The sequence below is a fragment of the Microcaecilia unicolor genome, chromosome 2 (assembly GCF_901765095.1).
Source record: "Microcaecilia unicolor chromosome 2, aMicUni1.1, whole genome shotgun sequence".
In the NCBI taxonomy this organism is placed as follows: domain Eukaryota; kingdom Metazoa; phylum Chordata; class Amphibia; order Gymnophiona; family Siphonopidae; genus Microcaecilia; species Microcaecilia unicolor.
In genome coordinates, this window is record NC_044032.1 from 246,293,325 (window position 1) to 246,313,957 (window position 20,633).

Here is a 20,633-nt window from a genome sequence, read left to right on the forward strand (position 1 = left end):
GCCAAATGCCAAGTCTTTTTCAAAATATAGCATCTCCAGTGGCAACAGTCATTTCTCAAATAAATACAATAAAAAACGGCAACATCATGAGAGATTTTACTCATGCAAGAACCAGTTAACTATACATGCAAGTGATGCTCTAGCACATAAGAAAAAGTTAAAACAACCTTACAGATGAACGTGCAGCAAAACAAGAGTAGGGATGGACAAGTAGCCTTCCAAAAAGAGACCCAAAGGATAAATATAAGTTCAGCTTTATTGATGTCACCAGTTTATATCAGGATTCTGCATGCAATCAGACTCAACGCGGACCCGTGTTTCGGCACCTAAGTGCCTGTGTCAGGAGTCATTTGATCTTATAGAAATCCTGCTTTGTCACTGTTTTTTCACTGTGTGTTATAAAACAATGGGGCCCTTTTACTAAGCCACGTAGGTACCTATGCGCCCAACACGTGCCAATTCTGAACTACCGCCCGGCTACTGTGTGGCCCGGGCGGTAATTTCATTTTGTAAGCACGTCCACGAAGTGCGCTGGAAAAGATATTTTATTTTCCAGCGCACGGTGCTAACTGGGCAGTAATCAGCATTGTATGTGCACTGACGACTACCGCCTGGTTAATGTATAAGACCTTACCGCTAAGTGAATGGGTGGCGGTAAGATCTCAGGCCCAACATGGAAATGCACCAATTTTCATTTTGCCACACGTCCATTTTCAGCCAAGAAAAAAAAATGACCTTTTTTGCAGGCATGCTGAAAAATGGCCTGTGCATCTACAACAGCGCAGAACATTTTTCAGCGCACCTTAGTAAAAGGACCTCAATGTGAGTAAAATAGCTCCAATTATGAGCCTCGCTATCTCAAACTGACAGTTGAGACTATAGACGTGTCGCGAGGCTTTGAGTATATAGCTGGTGACATTACTACTACTACTACTACTATTTAGCATTTCTAGAGCGCTACAAGGCATACGCAGCGCTGCACAAACATAGAAGAAAGACAGTCCCTGCTCAAAGAGCTTACAATCTAATAGACAAAAAATAAATAAAGTAAGCAAATCAAATCAATTAATGTGAACGGGAAGGAAGAGAGGAGGGTAGGTGGAGGCGAGTGGTTACAAGTGGTTACGAGTCAAAAGCAATGTTAAAGAGGTGGGCTTTCAGTCTAGATTTAAAGGTGGCCAAGGATGGGGCAAGACGTAGGGGCTCAGGAAGTTTATTCCAGGCGTAGGGTGCAGTGAGACAGAAGGCGCGAAGTCTGGAGTTGGCAGTAGTGGAGAAGGGAACAGATAAGAAGGATTTATCCATGGAGCGGAGTGCACGGGAAGGGGTGTAGGGAAGGACGAGTGTGGAGAGATACTGGGGAGCAGCAGAGTGAATACATTTATAGGTTAGTAGAAGAAGTTTGAACAGGATGCGAAAACGGATAGGGAGCCAGTGAAGGGTCTTGAGGAGAGGGGTAGTATGAGTAAAGCGACCCTGGCGGAAGATGAGACGGGCAGCAGAGTTTTGAACCGACTGGAGAGGGGAGAGGTGACTAAGTGGGAGGCCAGCAAGAAGCAGATTGCAGTAGTCTAAACGAGAGGTGACAAGGGTGTGGATGAGGGTTTTGGTAGAGTGCTCGGAAAGAAAGGGGCGGATTTTACGGATGTTGTAAAGAAAGAAACGACAGGTCTTGGCGGTCTGCTGGATATGAGCAGAGAAGGAGAGAGAAGAGTCAAAGATGACCCCAAGGTTTCGAGCTGAGGAGACAGGGAGAATGAGAGAGCCATCAACAGAAATAGAAAATGGGGGGAGCGGGGAGGTGGGTTTGGGGGGGAAAATGAGAAGCTCGGTTTTGGTCATATTTAATTTCAGGTGGCGTTGAGACATCCAGGCAGCAATGTCAGACAAGCACGCTGAAACTTTGGTTTGGATGCAAGGTGAGATATCAGGGGTAGAAAGGTAGATTTGGGAGTCATCAGCATAGAGATGGTAGGAAAAGCCATAGGATGAGATTAATGAACCAAGGGAAGAAGTGTAGATAGAAAAGAGGAGGGGACCAAGAACAGAACCCTGAGGTACGCCGACAGGCAGAGGGACATCCCTTATTGCTGCAATTTGGAGCTGTTTTACTGTTGTTGTTTTTTTTAATAACACACAGTGAAAAAGCAGGATTTCTATAAGACTGAACGACACCTGGTGCAGGTGCTTAGTTGCTGAAACACGGGTTCATGTCTAGTCTGTTTACATGTGGAATCCTGATATAAACTGGTGACATCAATAAAGCTGAACTTATATTTATCTTCAAGTGTGTCCTTTGGGTCCCCTTTTGGAAGGCTACTTGTCCATCCCTACACGTAAGTGATGCTCTGGCAACATACATGTGAATTTGCCGGTACTTATATACAGAAGTCCTGGATTCTACAAAGCTACACGTAAAGTTAAGGTGCTAAGTGAAATAGCTCTTTTTCAGAATTTTTGAGGTGGTGTTTTCTTAACTGAGGTACGTGCAGGTACCTCAGTGCCCAGCTCCAAACAAGCAGATAACTGACATGCTAGCATCGGAGTAGGTGTAAATGATGACAGGGAGATTTTTAAAAAGGTACATGTAATCCTGTTGTAAAATTGGAAATACGGGTATATTTTCTTGGACAAAACAAACCCAGCCCTGAACCTGCCTTCTTTAATTCTATGCATCTACATGTGTAAGTAGAGATATTGTAGTATCAATATTTACCCATGTATGCCATATATATGTATACTACTACTACTATTTAGCATTTCTATAGCGCTACAAGGCGTACGCAGTATAAAAACCTCCAAATCTTTCTAAAATGACCTGCTTATGGTCTTTGTACTAGATGTTTGTCCCATAAAGGGGGTTAAACCCAGGGCTTTTTTGAGGGAGTACTTGAGGGTACTGAGTACAGGCACCTTTTCTATTGTCTGCTAAAATTAAACCATGGTCCCCAAGTTTTAATGAAAGAGCTCAGGCTCTACACACCAATTCTGCCCAGTAATAGATTCTGTGACTGGTTGCAGGGGGCCTGGTTATTGTGGGGTGGGTCCCACAGTGATCACCCCACCCCTGAAGGGTGGCCTGGAATTTGAGTACCGGCACCTTTTTCGCTAGAAAAAATGCACTGGGTAAACCTTTCATCATAGGCCCCTAATTTGCTTCATGAGGATGGATGTATCAAAGGGCCACAGTTTTAATTTCATTTGGCCTCATAAGCAATGACATTTTAACTGCCCAAAGGGACACAGATGTTATAACTAACACCTAAAGATTAGCTATTCCTCTCTAGTAGAAGCAAGAGAGACATTAAGACAAAAAGTGCCACATCCTCATTTCTATGTGCAAATTTGATTGCAGAACTAAACACTAATGGGATAATTCCAGTAGACGCTAACATTTCCATGCACGTTTACCCCCAGTTCTACGTGAACTACCAAGATATGCCTGCAAATTACTTGGTTAACAAGCTCTGAACCATCAATAATGGGTGCCAACAGCCAATTACTCATGTTAATTGGCACTCATTAAAATTTGAGCATGCATCAGGCTGCATGCGATTCTATAAGGCAGGGAGCCTAACTCCCATAGCGTGTATCCCAAAAGGGGGTGTGGCATGGGGGTGTAAGGGTGTTTTGAAAAGTTAAGCGAGTAGTTATAGAATACTGAGCAAGTGCACCTAAATTGGGCACCAGCAGGTGTAAGTCTGGTGCCCACAGTTAGGTGTGGGAATCAGCGCTACGTGTGATTCAATAAAGGGCACGCACCCCCTTTAAAAAATAGTACATGGGGTGAATTATATATATGGCGCCAAGAAAATCAGCACTGATAAAAGCACTATTCCATAAACCATGCTTAAAGGTAGGCGCAGTTTATATAATAGCACTTATACTAGGGAATCATGGCTAACTTTACACACGGCCATTTGCACCAACTGAAATGTGGTGTAAATGCATGCACCTAAATTAGGCGTGTGCCCCCTCATTCTATAACAATGCACAGAAATGTTAGGAACGCCCCCCATTCTGCCCATGACCCTCCCATTTCCATGGTCCCTTTTTGAAATCGCACGTAAAATTTAGATGCAGATCCCACACCTAAATGTATGCACGCATATTTCAATGAAATCTAATTAATGCCAATAATTGGTTGTTAACAAGCCAATTATCAGTGCTATTTAGCTCAATAGTCAATTAAATTATGCACATAAATTGGGCACATGCCCAAATTTGCGCATGCAATTTTTAGAGACTTTTATAGGATTGGGAGGATTGCACTAATATTTTCCAGTGCCCATTTTTGAGCACCATTTACCGAAATCCCCCCGGTGTGCATTAATATTTAGAATACTAACATATATGCACATATGTGTGCACTTATGTGTATATATGCCAGCATGTCAACTAAGCACTACTGTATAAATACCTGCTTGACTTCCATAGCATGTATTTACAAAAGAGAGCATACACGGGGGTGGACCATGGGCAAGATAATAGCCAGGAGTCCCATTTCACATGCGTACGTTACAGAATGGTGTGAGTTACTCACATCCCTGCCATACTTAGGCCCTCATACTCCTGTCAGCTCTGTGCTTGGTGTTAGTGTTCATGCCTGCAGGTTATGCTCCTACATTTACGTGCCTAAATTTATGATGAGCATAATTTATGCTCCTAAACTTAAGAGCATAATTTAAGTTCATAAGTACATAAGAATTGCCACACTGAGACAGATCAAAGGTCCATTAAGCCCAGTATCCTGTTTCCGACAGTGACCAATCCAGGTCACAAATACCTGGCAAGATCCCAGAAAAGCTCAATACATTTTATGATGCTTATCCCAGAAATAAGCAGTGGATTTTCCCAAGTCAATTTTGTAATGGTCTATGGACTTTTCCTTTAGAAAGCCGTTCAGACCCTTTTTAAAAGCTGCTAAGCTAACCACTTTTATCACTTTCTCTTGCAACGAATTCCAGAGTTTAATTACACAATTACACAAAGTTTCTCTGATTTGTATTAAATTTACTACTTTGTAGCTTTATCGCATGCCCCCTAGTCCTAGTATTTCTGGAAACAGTAAACAAACGATTCACGTCTACCCATTCTACTCCACTCATTATTTTATAGACCTCTGTCATATCTCCCCTCAGCCGTCTCTTCTCCAAGCTGATGAGCCCTAGATGCTTCAGCCTTTCCTCATAGGGAAGTCGTCCCATCCCCTTTATCATTTTCGTCATCCTTCTCTGTACCTTTTCTTATTCCACTATATCTTTTTTGAGATGCGGCGACCAGAATTAAACACAATATTTGAGATGCGGTCGCACCATGGACCAATACAAAGACATTATAATGTCCTCACTTTTGTTTTCCATTCCTTTCCTAATAATACCTAACGTTCTATTTGCTTTCTTAGCTGCCACAGCATACTGAGCAGAGAATTTCAACGTATCATCAATGACACTGAGATCCCTTTCTTAGTTGGTGACTCCCAACGTGGAAACTTACAATACGTAGCTACAATTTAGGTTCCTCTTTCCCACATGCATACTTTGCGCTTGTTCACATTAAACGTCTTCTACCATTTAGACGCCCAGTCTCGTAAGGTCCTCCTGTAATTTTTCACAATCCTCTCATGATTTAACCACTTTGAATAACTTTATTTCATCAGCAAATTTAATTATCTTACTAGTTACTCCCATCTCTAAATCATTTATAAATATGTTAAAAAGCAGCGGTCCCAGCACAGACCCCTGAGAAACCCCACTATCTACCCTTCTCCATTGAGAATACTGACTATTTAACCCTACTCTCTGTTTTCTATACTTTAACCAGTTGTTAATCCACAGTAGGACACTACCTCCTATCCCATGACTCTCCAATTTCCTTTGGAGTCTTTCATGAGGTACTTTGTCAAACGCCTTTTGAAAATCCAGATACACAATATCAACTGGCTCGCCTTTATCCACATGTTTGTTCACCCCTTCAAAGAAATGTAATAGATTGGTGAGGCAAGATTTCCCTTCACTAAATCCATGTTGGCTTTGTCTTATTAATCCATGCTTTTGAATACGCACTGTAATTTTGTTCTTTATAATAGTGTCTACCATTTTGCCCGGCACCAACATCAGGCTCACCAGTCTATAATTTCCCGGATCCCCTCTGGAACCTTTTTTAAATATCGGCGTTACATGGGCTATTTTATTATTATTATTATTATTAACATTTGTATAGCGCTACCAGATGCACGCAGTGCTGAACACCTGACACAGAGAGACAGTCCCTGCTCGAAAGAGCTTACAATCTAAAAATACAAACAGACAAGACAATTAAGGGCGAGGAAAGTACTGGGTGAGAAGGAACAAGGAGAGGGGAATTGAATTGCTCCCAAACAGTAGGGGTGGCTACTCTTAAAGCAGTGTTTCTGCAGCTGATCATGGAGTATCCCTTAACCAGTCTGACTTTCAGGACATCTACAATGAATATGCATGAGACTGATTTGCATGTGCTCCAATATGCCGGTACCATGCTCGATTTTAAAGATAATTTACATATTACTAACAATAGTTCCGCAAGTTCATTTTTCAATTCTATCAGTACACTGGGATGAATACCATCCGGTCCAGAAGATTTGCTACTCTTCAATTTGTCAATTTGCCCCATTACATCCTCTAGGTTTATAGAGATTTCATTCAGTTTCTCTGACTCGTCTGCTTCAAATACCATTTCTGGCACCTGTATCACTCCCAAATCTCCCTCGGTGAAGACCGAAGCAAAGAATTCATTTAATCTCTCTGCTATGGCTGTGATTTCCCTGATCACCCCTTTTACCCCTCGGTCATCTAGCGGTACAACCGATTCTTTTGCCGGCTTCTTGCTTTTAATATACCTAAAAACAAATTCTTACAATGTGTTTTTGCCTCTAACACAATCTTTTTTCAAAGTCCCTGTTTGTCTTCCTTATCAGCACTTTGCATTTGACTTGACATTCCTTATGCTGTTTCTTGTTATTTTCAGTCGGTTCCTTCTTCCATTTTTTGAAGGATTTTCTTTTAGCTCTAATAACTTCCTTCACCTCACTTTTTAACCTTGCCGGCTGTCGTCTGGTCTTCCTCACTCCTTTTTTAATACACGGAATATATTTGGTCTGGGCTTCCAGGATGGTATTTTTGAACAGCATCCACGCCTGATTTAAATTTTTGACCCTCACAGCCGTTCCTCTAATTTTTTTTTTCACCGTTCTTCTCATTTTATCATAGTCTCCTTTTTGAAAGTTAAATGCTATCATATTGGATATCCTATGTATACTTTCTCCAAAGCTAATATCAAATCTGATCATGTTATTATCACTGTTAACAGGCGGCCCCATCACCTTCACCTCCCGCACCAAATCATGTGCTCCACTAAGTTCCTAAATGTATGCTAAATTTTAGGGATGCGTTTAGATCAAAATTTTTAAGCACAATTAATCGGTCGCTCAAAACATTTTAATCATGATTAATTGCACAACTACAGTTTGCTTTTTATCTGTGTTTTTATTTATTTCCTGCTACAGCCCCTTGTGACTCTGGGCAAATCACTTAAATCTCCATTGCTTCAGGTACAAAATAAGTACCTGTATATAATATGTAAACCACTTTGATTGTAACCGCAGAAAGGTGGTATTTCAAATCCCATCCCCCTTCCCTTCCCTAAAGGACTGATAACCAACCTGCCTCCTGCCCTGCAGATCCAAGATACCTCCCTTTCTCTTCCTTGCCTCCTTTTCCTGTTCCCCCAGGTGCATTATCTCTTTCTTTCTTTCTTTCTTTCTTTCTTTCTCTCTCTCTCCCTCCTATTGTTCAGCACCTCACCCTCCCTCCCCTTCACCCTGATGGGTAGCAGCACAAACTTGGTGGTGAACAACACAAAGTTTTTTTCGTGGCTGCTGGAGCTTACTGCTTTGGAAATAGATTCCATTGGTGATGCCTCTATTTCTGTTTGCAGGTCTGAAGCTCACTCCACTCCCCCAAATCAGGGTTCGGTATCTGACCCCTCTCAATTCCCCTCTCCCTCCAGTCTTCCTTCAAGGTGGTTTTCTGTTGGTCCCTGGCAGCTGCTGCCTGCAGCCAGGTCCGAAGCTTTCCCTCTGACCCATCCTGCCCATGCAAAAACAGGAAGTGATATCAGAGGAGGCAGAACAGGCCAGAGGGAAAGGTTTGGAACAGACCACAAGCAGCATGTGCACCACTGCCTATGCTGGGGACCAACAGAAGACCACTGTTAAAATAGGCTAACATGTGGGGGATGATGTTGAATCCTGGTTGGAGGGAAAGATGCTAGATCATGCTGAGGACAGGGGTCAGGAGTAGAAGAGAGCAGAAGAGACATTTGGAGAAGACAGGAGATGTTGCAGTGTGATTAAATTCTCTAATTGCGATTAATATTTTTAAGTGTGCCTGATGATTGATTATACTTGTAATGTAGGAGCATACATTTAGGAGTGCATAAGTACATAAGTATTGCCATACTGGGAAAGACCAAAGGTACGTCAAGTCCAGCATCCTGTTTCTAACAGTGGCCAATCCAGGTCACAAATACCTGGCAAGATCCCCCAAAAAGTACAAAACATTCTATACTGCTTATTCCAGAAATAGTGGATTTTCTCCAAGTTCATTTAATAATGGTCTATGAACTTTTTCTTTAGGAAGCCATCCAAATTATGCTCATCAATCAGGAGCATAATCTATTTTGGAGCATAGAGTATGCTCGTAATTTAGGAGCATATTTAGGAGTATAAATTATGCTCATAAATTTAAGAGTATAAATTTAGGAGCATAAATTTTAGGAGCGTAAATTTAGGAGCATAACTTTTGTAGAATAAGGCCCTAAGTGTGTATATACCAGGTTATGCTAGTCCTATATAATAATTCTCACCTCCAACGTTCTAATGTGCCTGGTACCGTGGCTCCCTCGGACGTGGTCTGCTAGGCAGTTTAGAATGCACCGATGTCAGTGATGTCACTGACAGCTGATTCCAAGGCAAGAGGAGGAGTAGGGAAACATGCGAAGCGTGTTTCCCTACTCCTCCCCCTGCCTGGGAAACAGCTGTCAGTGCCCCCCCCCTCGGCGCAACACCCAAGCCCCTGCCCTGCAAAACCGTGAGTCAGGCAGGGGGAGGAGTAGGGAAACATGCGGAGCCCCCTGCCAACCAATCAGCTCTCAGTGCCCCCCCTCGGCGCAACACCCAAGCCCCTCCGCTCCGGCGCAGCACCCAAGCCCCTACCCCCCCTTGGCGCATCAACCAAGACCCTCCCCCTGGCGCATCACCAAAGCCCCTACCCCCCCCCCCTCGGGCACATCAACTCCCTCGACACCCGCAGCCGCCAATATTAACGCTGTCCAGCCGCTCCTCCTCTCCCCTCCACGTCACTGCCCCTGCAGGAGGAGCGCAGTGACGTCAGAGGGGAGAGGAGGAGTGGCTGCAGAGATGACAGCCAATGCCAGATGGCTGTCTACGGAGCCGTGTTTCAGGTTTAAAATCTTTTTTTGGCTTTTTTCTTTTTGTACCGGCCGCTGCTGCTCAACAGGAGACGCAGCAGCGGCCGGACAGCGTTAGTATTGGCGGCTGCGGGTGGTGAGGGGGTTGATGTGCCCGAGGGGGGGTAGGGGCTTGGGTAATGCGCTGGGGGGGTAGGGGTTTGGGTGATGCACCGAGGGGGGAGGGGAGGGTTTCTGGACATAGGTGGCTGGAGGGGGGAGGGGAGGGTCGCTGTACATGGGTGGCTGCAGGGGGAGAGGAGGGTTGCTGGACATGGATGGCTGCAGGGGGGGGCAGGGAAGAGGGAGGTGGGGAGGGGGTCCTTAGACCAAATGGGTGGCTGCAGGGAAGGGCAGGGGAGACAGAAGGGATGCTGCAGGGGGGGCAGGGGGAGAGGAGGGTCACTGGACATGGGTGGCTGCAGGGGGGCAGGGGAGAGAGGTGGATCACTGGCCATGGGTGGCTACAGGGGGGACAAGGGGAAAGGAGAGGAGGGTTGTTGGACATGGGTGGCTGCAGGGGAGCAGGGGAGAGGAGGGTCGCTGGACATGGGTAGCTGCAGGGGGAGCAGGAGAGAGCGGAGGGCCGCTGCACATGTGTGGCTGCAGGGGCAGAGGAGGGTTGGTGGGGAGGGGGTCCTGAAACCAGATGGGTGGCTGCAGGGGGGGCAGGGGAGACAGGAAGGACGCTGCAGGGGGGGATTACCTTGCTAGCGCCCGTTTCATTGCCTACCGAAATGGGCCTTTTATACTAGTATTCTATAAAATAAAGTAGTTGCTTACTTTCCTTTATGAAATTGGCTCCTACAATGTACCCTCTCTGTGCCTAATTGGAGGAGCCCAGTTATAGAATTGCCCCATAAAACCAATAGGGGCACAATTTTTTGAGCAATGATTAGAAATCTACCAATTCTGAGAAGGAGGTGTAAATGGGACACTTAATAATGGAGGAAAGGAAGGCATATAGGACTTTCCATAGCTTTTTCTTTAAATCAATATGATCTGCTTCCTGACTGGAGTGGCATCAGGGTTGAAGTTTATTTATTTATTTATTTGTTACATTTATATCCCACATTTCCCCACCTATTTGTAGACTCAATGTGGCTTACATAGTACCGGAGAGGCGTTACAGACTCTGGTGTAAACAAATACAAAGTGATGTTGTGGTAAGATAAAGTTCATGTGGTACAGCCACAGTAGGGAATCGTACAACGGAATATTTTAAGCTCTGAAAGCCAAAATATTGAATGAATTCAACTTTGTAACTGCTCAGATTTTTGAAAGGCAAAACAATAACTGAATATTATAAAAAAAAAAACAAATAATTTGGGGCCATAATACATTTGTATCCTACAACTTTTTGAATATTTCACTTTTTGAGGAGGTGGAGAAGATTAAATGAACCCCACAGGGTTTGTTGTTTTTGTTTTGCAAATCCCTCTTTAAAAGTAATTAGTTCTGTAAGTGTGGTCATGGGGGGAGGGTGGTGCCCCCTTAAATGTTGCTGATAACTAATTTTTTTTTGTTACATTTGTACGCTGCACTTTCCCACTCATGGCAGGCTCAATGCAGCAATGGAGGGTTAAGTGACTTGCCCAGAGTCACAAGGAGCTGCCTGTGCCTGAAGTGGGAATTGAACTCAGTTCCTCAGGACCAGAGTCCACCAACCTAACCACTAGGCCACTCCTCTCCCTGCTGTCAATTTGATTTCCTGTCCTTTAAACCTCCTCCCCCAAATAAGGAGGTAAACTACACTGATTAGCTCCTGAAGTTTTATGGCATAATGTGCCACACAGAATTCTCCAGTTGTCTTATAGCTTTACTCTTATCCTCTGAGAAAGTCACAGATGGGCACATTAACATATTTAAGATTCAGTGCCAGAAACCTGTACCAGGGGCGTATCTGAGGTTCGGCGGTAGGGGGAGCAGGGGCTAGAGTGAGGGGGCACATTATAGCCGCCGCCCCCCTACCGCTGTCAACCCTCCCCCCTACCGCCGTTAACCCTCCCTCCCTCCCCCGCCTACCGCCGTCACCTACCCCCGAGGTCCGCTTCCTCCTTCCGGCTTTTTAAAATGTTGCTTCAGCTGGCGGGGGACCCCAACTCCCCGCCAGCCCAGCCGCGGTCTGACGTCGCAGTATGTTGACGCGACGTCAGACTCCATCCAACTGGAACTAAGGATGCATGCAGCTTTCACAGCACGACGAGGATGAAGAAGTTAAAGAAGACCGCGGCTGGGCTGGCGGGGGGTTGGGGTCCCCCGCCAGCTGAAGCAATATTTTAAAAAGCCGGCAGGAGGAAGCGGACCTCGGGGGTAGGTGACGGCGGTAGGCGGGGGAGGGAGGGAGGGTTAACAGCGGTAGGGGGGTCCGGGGCGAAACCTGCAGGGGCCAAGGCCCCTGTGGCCCCATGCAGATACACCCCTGGTAACCACACTCTTGGACTTTAATCCTAAACCTTGCCCATAATCCAGTTGTTTGCCACCTGCTAAGAGCTATTGAACTGCAGAGATCAGAGTTTAAAAAAAGTATCTGAGGAAACTGTTGAAAAACAGTAACAGCCTCAGATTATATCTGTAATTGTTATTTCATAGTCTTTTCTAATTGTGAATGCCAATCTTATCCCCTATACTTTGCCCAAATGGTTTGAATTATTATCTATTGCTGTTTCAAGTATGCAAAGTGGTGTTAATTTTAAACAAAGGGTAGGCAACTTCAGAACGCTAGGACTTTTTTCTGCCATAATGGAGCAAAGCTAAAATTTAGGGGGCTAAAAGCTGGACATTTTGTTCGAGACCTGTTTTGATAACGACTAAGCCACAAAAAAGTGCCCTAAATGATCAGATGATCACTGGAGGAATAAAGGAACGCCCAAATCCCACCCTTAACATGCCCTCGACACATCCTTTTGTGATTTGCACGCACTACAGACGAACAGCAAAGAAAAACATCTAAAAATGAGGTTTCGAAAATAACAATTTGTATGTTTGTTGCGAGAAAAACATCCATGGTTTATGTCACTTTTTGTGTTTTTTTCTTTCAAAAATGAGCCCCATAGTGCTATATTTATATTTAATTCTACATTTTGAGGCATTACTGTAAAGCAATGTGTTAAAACTACACTTTAGATAACCATAGGAATCAGAAATGCAAAAATGTACCTCAGTAGACCCAGTGAAGGCCACTTTGTCGATATCCATGTGATGGGATATTGCTGCCCCTGCAGTGGGTCCATACCCTGGAACAATATTTACTACTCCAGGTGGAAATCCTGCCTAAAAAACAAACAAAAACAAATGAAAAATGAAATTATAAAACATAAAACAAACTAGAAAGTAGCTTACAAGTTCAAGTAAATTGTGGATAAAAACTTGTAATGGTGCAGTGTCTGTTTTTTTTTCCATATCACATCACCCCCAAATGCATTCCTATATTGGCCTGAACTAGATCAGCAAATTAGGACAAAATTCTTTAATATGGCTCTTTGCAGTATAGCTGACACAAAACCTGAGGTCCTTCCCAATCTAAAGACATTAGAGTAATACGTGAGCTGGAGGGAGGCCCCCTCTTCTAGTTGAACCAAGAGGAAGCAGCCAATATTTCTGAAGCTATAAATAAATACTTCTCTGTGGAAATGACAGAAACCTATTTATGTTGCACAGCACCAGTATTACCTACTCTCTCCATGGATTCTTAAAAAGCAGTCTGGCCAATATTCAAAACTATTTAACTACTACTACATATCATTTCTCTAGTACTACTAGACATATGCAGTGCTGTACACTAACAACTTACAATCTAATCAAGACAGACAAACAGGACAAATAAGGGATAAGGGAATTACTTAAAGTGGGAATGATAAAACAGATATTGATAGTGAACACGTGAATAGGAGTTAGGAGTTAAAGGAAGCCTCAACAAGGTGGGCTTTTAGTCTAGATTTGAAGACGGCCAGAAATGGAGCTTGACGTACTGACTCAGGAAGTCTAAACAGGCGTATGGTGCAGCAAGGTAAAAGGAACAGAGGACAAGGGTGCAGAAAAGAGAGATTTACCCAATGAACGGAGTTCCCAGGGAGGAGTGTAGGGAGAGATAAGAATGGAGAGGTTCTGAGGAACTGCAGAGTGAATGCACTTGTTAGTCAATAAGAGGAGTTTAAACTGTATGCGGACATGGATAGGGAGTCAATGAAGTGACTTGAGGAGAGGGATAATATGAACGTAGCGACACTGGCAGAATATAAGTTGTGTAACAGAATTTTGAACGGATTGAAGGGAAGAGAGATGGCTTAGTGGAGACCTGTGAGAAGCAAGTTGCAGTAGTCTAAATTGAGGTGATAAGTGTGGATAACGGTTTTGGTAGTGTGCTCAGAAAGCAAAAGGAAAAGTTTTGGTGATATTATAGAGAAAGAAACGACAGGCTTTAGCAGTCTGTTGGACTTGTGCAGAGAAAGAGAGAGAGGATTCAAAGATGACCCCAAGGTTATGACCTGATGAGACAGGGAGGATGAGAGTGTTATTCACAGAGATAGAGAATGGGGGAAGAGGTGGGTTTAAGAGGAAAGATAAGAAGCTCAGTCTTGGCCATGTTTAGTTTCAGATGGCGGTGAGACAGCCAGGCAGCAATGTCAGACATGCAGGCTGAGACTTGGGCCTGGATTCCTGCTGAAATGTCTGGTGTGGAGAGGTAGATCTGGGAGTTATTAACAAAAAGGTGATACTGAAAACCATGGGAGGAGATCAGAGCACCAAGGGAAGAAGTATAGATGGAAGAAAGAAGAGGGCGATAGGAGAGATAAAAAGAAAACCAAGAAAGAACAGAGCCCTGAAATCCAAATGAGGACAGCGTATCAAGGACTAGATGATCAACAGTGTCAAAAGCAGCAGATAGATCAAGAAGGATAAGTATAGAATAGACCTTTGGATCTGGCCAGTAACAGCAAGGGCTGTTTCGGTTGAATGTAGAGGGCTAAAGTCAGATTGAAGTGGATCAAGAATAGCTTGAGATGAAAGAAAGTCAAGACAATAGCGGTGAACAGCACATTCAAGTAGACTGGATAAGAAAGAGAGGAGGGAGATGGGGCCAGTTAAATAGTGTTTTAGCGCCTAACTGCGGATATTCAGGAGGAGATAAATAGTGGACTACTGCACCTGAAGCACCCCCGCAGCCCTGATGATGGGTTAAAATGTAAGAAACAACTCCTTCAAAGCCCCGTTTAACCCCTTTTATAAGTGAGGTCACCCAGACCTCCTTGGCCCCTTATCTCCCAGCACCCTGACAATGGGTCTGGGGATGGTGTTGGGTGCAGGAACAATCTCCACCTGCTCTTGCCCCACAAGCGCTTCTACTCAAAATAATGCTGGCTGACAACTAGTGGAAGTCTCATGGTACTACTGCTAAGGGTCAGATTACCATATAAGACGTAGTCAGGAATGTGCAAAATTCTCGGCAATGAGAATGCAAATAAAATACTTTGTGATACTTAGGCATTAGATGCAGATAAACTAGGATCTCATTTGAATCCTTAGCTTAATAATGCAAAAACTCGCAACACACCATAATGATAGATGAAATGGTGGTATCAACATTTATCAAATAATATTTCTTTCACTAGTTTCAAATAATTTTTAGGTAATCCTAGATTGTAATGCTTTTCACACACATTTGCATTAACTATGATTGATCCAACTTGTGACAAAAGATTGATTTAAGTTCACAAATTCTCTACATTTAGATGAGTCCTTAACTAAAAATAGTCACTTGTTAGTTGTCTTTTTATGAAAACAGGTATTGCTTTAGATAAGGTGGAGGTAAAAAAAAACCTTTTCTGGTTTACTAGTTGCTAAATAATTTACAGGGAAACAGATTGTAGCTCACAGCAATATGCTACAGGTTAACTTGCACAAACCTCTTTAACTAAAGCACCAATGTAGAGTGCAGTCAGTGGTGTTTGTTCTGCTGGTTTTACAATAACTGTGTTTCCACAAGCAAGAGCTGGGGCAATCTTCCAAGCCAACATGACCAAGGGAAAGTTCCACTGGAAATCAAAAGAAATCAAGAGCATGATTTTCATTTGAACATAATCATACAGAAGAGGTTACTCTATACCAGTGGTTTTCAACCCTGTACTCAGGGACCACCTGGCCAGTTGGGTTTTCAGGATACCCACAATGAATATGCATGCAGTGGATGAAGTGCATTCTAATACATTTCATACGTTTTTGTTGTGGATATCCTGAAAGTCCAACTGGCCAGGTGGTCCCTGAGGACTGGTTTAAAAAAACCACTGCTCTATACATATTCCCCCCGATATTCAAAACTATTTAACCAGCCAGGATCAGCTCCTAGTGGGTTCAATAGCATTTAAGCACCTAACCGTGGACATTCAGCGGGAGATTATCCCAGTTAGCGGCTAGCTGCTAAACGCCTATATCATGTGACATAGCTGGTTAGGTGTGGATATTCCGCGCCAAACCGGCTATGTTGAGCAATCAAAGTAGGCCGCTTAAAAAGCAGGCCTATCTTTGACTGTTAAAAAGTTAACCGGTTAGCGCTGAATATCAGCATAGCTGGTTACATTTTTAGCAGCCAAAATAAACCCGGATATTCAATGGTGGTCACTGGAAATGGTCTGGCATTGATTATCCAGGTTTAATGCCGGCAGCGGACAGCAAAACCACTATCCACCGCTGGCTGAATATTGGGCCTTCCCTATATAATACATTATGGGGCCCTTTTACAAAGCGTTGGTAAGCCCAATGTGGACTTACCGCATGCTAAATCGGAACAACCACTGGCCCAAAGCAGCCGCCGGTGGTAGTTGTACGAGTTTGCGCCATTTCTGGTGTGCTAGAAAATGTTTTTTATAGCGCAGCACTGCCCAGTTACTGTTGGGTTACCATGAACGGCGGTAAAGGGGTCCTTTTACTAAACCATTCTACAAAGTGGCTGGCATGCTGCAATTAGTGCATGGCTTTCCCATGCACTCAGGCCACTTTTAGCACAGTAATAAAATGGCCTTTTTTGGTTATTTTTGTAATGGCCACATGCTAATTTTCCCATTAGCATGTGGCCATTATCACCAGGAGTTTTTGCTGCCACCTATTTAGGAGGTGGTAAGGATTCCCGCACTAATTGCCCTCGCTACCCAATTAGCATAGGCATGCCAACTCTCTGCTCCAGACACACCTCCCATGCCAAAAAATAAAAAATATCTTTTGATGTAGGATTAGTGCACTTTAAACCCAAAATTACCGTGGGATGTTTCAATGTGCCTTGCAGTAGTGCCCTTTTACCATGCTGTAGGCCCACATTAGGCCTACCGTGCCTTAATAAAAGGACCCCAAAGTTACTTAGACAGTTAGCAGACAATATCAGTGTTAACCATCTAAGCTGATGCTCTGCCCATGCTCTGCACCCAGCCCATCCCTAACGCAGCCCATTTGTGGTGATATTCAGTGACACTATCCGGTTAAATGTCCTGAATATCTGGGAATGGCTAGTTCAGTGGGGTTTAATATCAACCCCTATGTTACTATGAACTACAAATATTATATAAATGATTTTCACTTACAGGAATAATTTGTCCACATACACCAACAGGCTCATGTCTTGTAAATGTAAAGAAATCACCATCTAGAAGAAACCATTGCCACTGAAATGTTACAAAAACTATATTGATTTATTTATTTATGACATTTATACCCCACATTTTCCCGCGCAACTTCGAGTTCGATGTGGCTAACAAGCTAGAAAAAGAAAGTAAAAAATATGGAAATAAAAATTATAATCCCACACAGATCAACAAAGGAAAGAATCGTAAATACATATGCCAGGGGGCGGGGGAGGGGAGAAAAAATTAGGCATCAATATCAATTAACAGAAATGTTTTTTTAAAAAGGAAAGATTTCAAAAACTTGCAAAAAAAAAACCTAAGGGCCTCTTTTACCAAGCTGCAGCAAAAGGGGGCCTGCGCTGGCATCTGCACATGTGTTTTTGATGCATGTCAAGGTCCCCTTTTTACCGCAGCGGGTAAAAGGTAGGTCTTTCTTTTTTTGAGGAAATGGCTGTGTGGCGCCACATGGCCATTTCAGGGGGGAGCCCTTACCGCCACCCATTGCGGTGGCAGTAAATGCTCCAGCGCTAACCTGGCATTTACTGGCAGCATGTGGCACTGCCTGATTACCCCCGGGTCCACACTGGTGCTACAAAAATAAAGATATTTTTGTAGCACGGGATATAACGGCATGCTGGGGGGTGGGAACTACCGCCAGGCTGCTACAGTAGCCTGGTGGTACTTCCTTTTTAGCAAGTGGTAAGCCTGCATTGGCACCACAAGCATGCCCAGTTCTTGCAGCCTGTGAGCATGACATAGGCAGCACCAGATTAACCTATTGGAACTTCTTACATATTTTGTGTCCACATGTTTAGAGGGGCCCTGTGAAATATGCTCAGGACTGAGGATGTTAGGATTGCCAACTGGCTGGCTTTTTTCCAGAAGTCATCAGAATCTTTAATTAGTGTCCAGAAGGTGGAGGGACATTTTTCAGAATTTAAAACCTTTGTCTACAATTCTCCGCCCCCACCCCAACCCTTCCTGCTTTCATTTTGTAAGTAGCAGCAGAGACTGCAGGTAGGATCCATCCAACAGGCAGTCAGTAGAGATGGAGGACTGGAAAGCATCTGTAGTCACTGGAAAGGAGAATGTGATCTGGAAGAAGTTTCTGTGCATGTGCTGGGGGTTGGAAGAGAAATTAACCCGCTCCATAAAATACCCCAATACATTTATATAGGAGAAGCAGTTCCAACAGCTGCCGCATACAAACACTGATTCACCGTACCATAGTGATTAAGGAATTGTACCTTTCAAACTACCGTCTGGTCTCATTTCCTCCCCTGATCCTGACATACACTTACAAGTATATGTACACACACATACACAAACATACATGCATTAAAACACACAAACATGCACAAATACACATCTGCCAATCCCTCCCCACCCCCCCCCCCCCCCCCCCCCCCAACACACACAAATGCATATACGTACAGAGTAGTTAGGAAGAATTCCACAAGCCATGCTCTGCATACTTTCCCCACTTGTCTTTCTAACAACAATGCCCTGTTGGGTTTGTGTTGTCTAGTTTTCTAGTATAAATATTCTCATCTCATTTGCTATGGCCAATTGGACCTGAGGGCATATCATCCTACTAGGCAATGAGTACCACCAAAGTATACCATGGAAGAGGAAACTTTGGTCTAACAATGGTCCCAAAACAGTGGTGGTAAGAAAGGAACAAATCAGCCATGTATCTTATTGAAACTTATCCATAGTACTTGTGAGGGGAGGTCCCCTGGACTATGCTTTGATACTAGTTCCTCTTAGGATGGGAGTCCATATGCTATTTTTCGTTTGCTATGTTCTGATAGTTGTCATTAATAGTTAAGGTCTTATTTTTTGTACATTTGACTAATGTATTTTGTACATTTTTAGTGTTTTTGTTCTGCCATTTACAGAATTGTTTTGAGTTGTTGCCTCTGAAGCAGGAATTGCCAAATTTTGACCAAGTTGACCATTTCTTTTTTTTTTTTTTTTACTATTTTGATCTTTAGTAATAAAGGTTTCAAGAAGAAATGTGGCTACTTTGTTCCTGTCTTTCCTCTTTTTTTTTTCTTTTTACTTTTATAGGGATAGAGGAGTGAGAAAAACTAATAGGGATAAGAAGAGAGCAACATATCTGGTAAGACAGCAGATAAGCTGATGTGAGTGGATAAATTCCCTCATACTTGAAAAATAATGAGATACTGAAAATGAATTAAGTTACCCACTTTGCTTATGAAACCCTTTTCTTAATGACACTCACCCATTGGGATGGTACGACCTTGATTTTTGTCAGCCCAGCCTGCACAGTAACGTAAAGATTTAATGGCACCATCTAAATCGGCAACGTAGGCAGCGGCAAATGGTTTTCCGCCATTAATTGATTCCATTGTCTAGAGATGAAAGCATAAACAATGCCTACTGTTAGTAATTGTTCATTCAGTTATTTCTTCCTGCACCTAGCATGCATTGGAGGAGTGGCCTAGTGGTTAGAGCATGAATCTTGACATCCAGTGCTGCTCGTTCTGATCTTGGGCAAGTCACTTAGGGACCCTTTCACTAGCCGTGGCCTGTGCACGCCTGGCCGGTTTTTACCGCCTTCATGAAAAAGGGCCTTTTTTTAAGGGACCGGAAAATGGCCATGCGGCAAAATAAAAATCAGCGAATGTCCATTTTTGGCCTGAGACATTACTGCCACCTGCTGACTTAGCGATAAGGTCTCATGCGCTACCCAGGCAGTAGGCATGCATCACACGCCCACTGCCCTTTACTGCTGGGTAAGCACCATACGGTAAAAAATAGAAAATATTTTCTACCGTGTTTTTTTGGCACATGCCAAATTCAGAATTACCACGGAGGACACGCGGTAGCCGGGTGGTAATGCTGATTTGGCGCGCACTGGACACGTGTAGGCTCTTACTTGTCTTTGTAAAAGGGCCCCTGAACCCTCCATTGCCTCAGGTACAAACGTAGGGCCTTGTTTACAAGCAGCAGTAAACCCAACGTGACCTTATTGCTCGCTAAACAGGAAGTACCGCCGGGCTACCGCAACAGGTTTCTGCTGGCATAAGTCCTCACGCCCGAAGTTGGACGCAGGAATCTGCTCTAAATGCTATTCTATAAAACGGCACTCAGCCTGGAGCACCCATTAGTGTAGATTTTGCCTGGCACTTAGATTTAAGTAAAAGGCAACCACCAAAGTGGAGAAACTGGATCCGCTATGAGGGACAGTGCAGAGACAGGGAAGTAGCGTGACCAACAGGACACTTCCAAAAAACAAGGAGACGAGAAATAAAATAATGTTCTTTAATGTGAGATAAGACTCAACACGGCACCGTGTTTTGGTGAGCAACGCCTGCCTCAGAAGTCTACAAGTTAAAATAATATGCATAAATTTGAGTACATAGAAATCCATAAAAACATAAATAGTATAAGGAATATGAATATATAATGATAACACATAAAAATGCACACGTATAGATAAATGACATTCTAAAGAACAAATTATCCATATATTGAATAAAAATA

The 20,633-nt window shown here is 43.5% G+C and overlaps 1 protein-coding gene across 1 annotated transcript in view; it reads right to left on the bottom strand.

Moving 5' to 3' along the window:
• Positions 1-20,633, bottom strand: part of ALDH1A1 (aldehyde dehydrogenase 1 family member A1) — a 73,519-nt gene that overhangs the window by 20,750 nt on the left and 32,136 nt on the right. Inside the window, exons 4-7 of the mRNA XM_030193868.1 lie at positions 19,369-19,498; positions 17,079-17,140; positions 15,414-15,542; positions 12,667-12,780 (exon numbers count right to left, since the gene is read on the bottom strand). Of these exons, the coding sequence (XP_030049728.1) occupies positions 12,667-12,780; positions 15,414-15,542; positions 17,079-17,140; positions 19,369-19,498 (435 nt within the window). The remainder of the gene's footprint in view (positions 1-12,666; positions 12,781-15,413; positions 15,543-17,078; positions 17,141-19,368; positions 19,499-20,633) is intronic.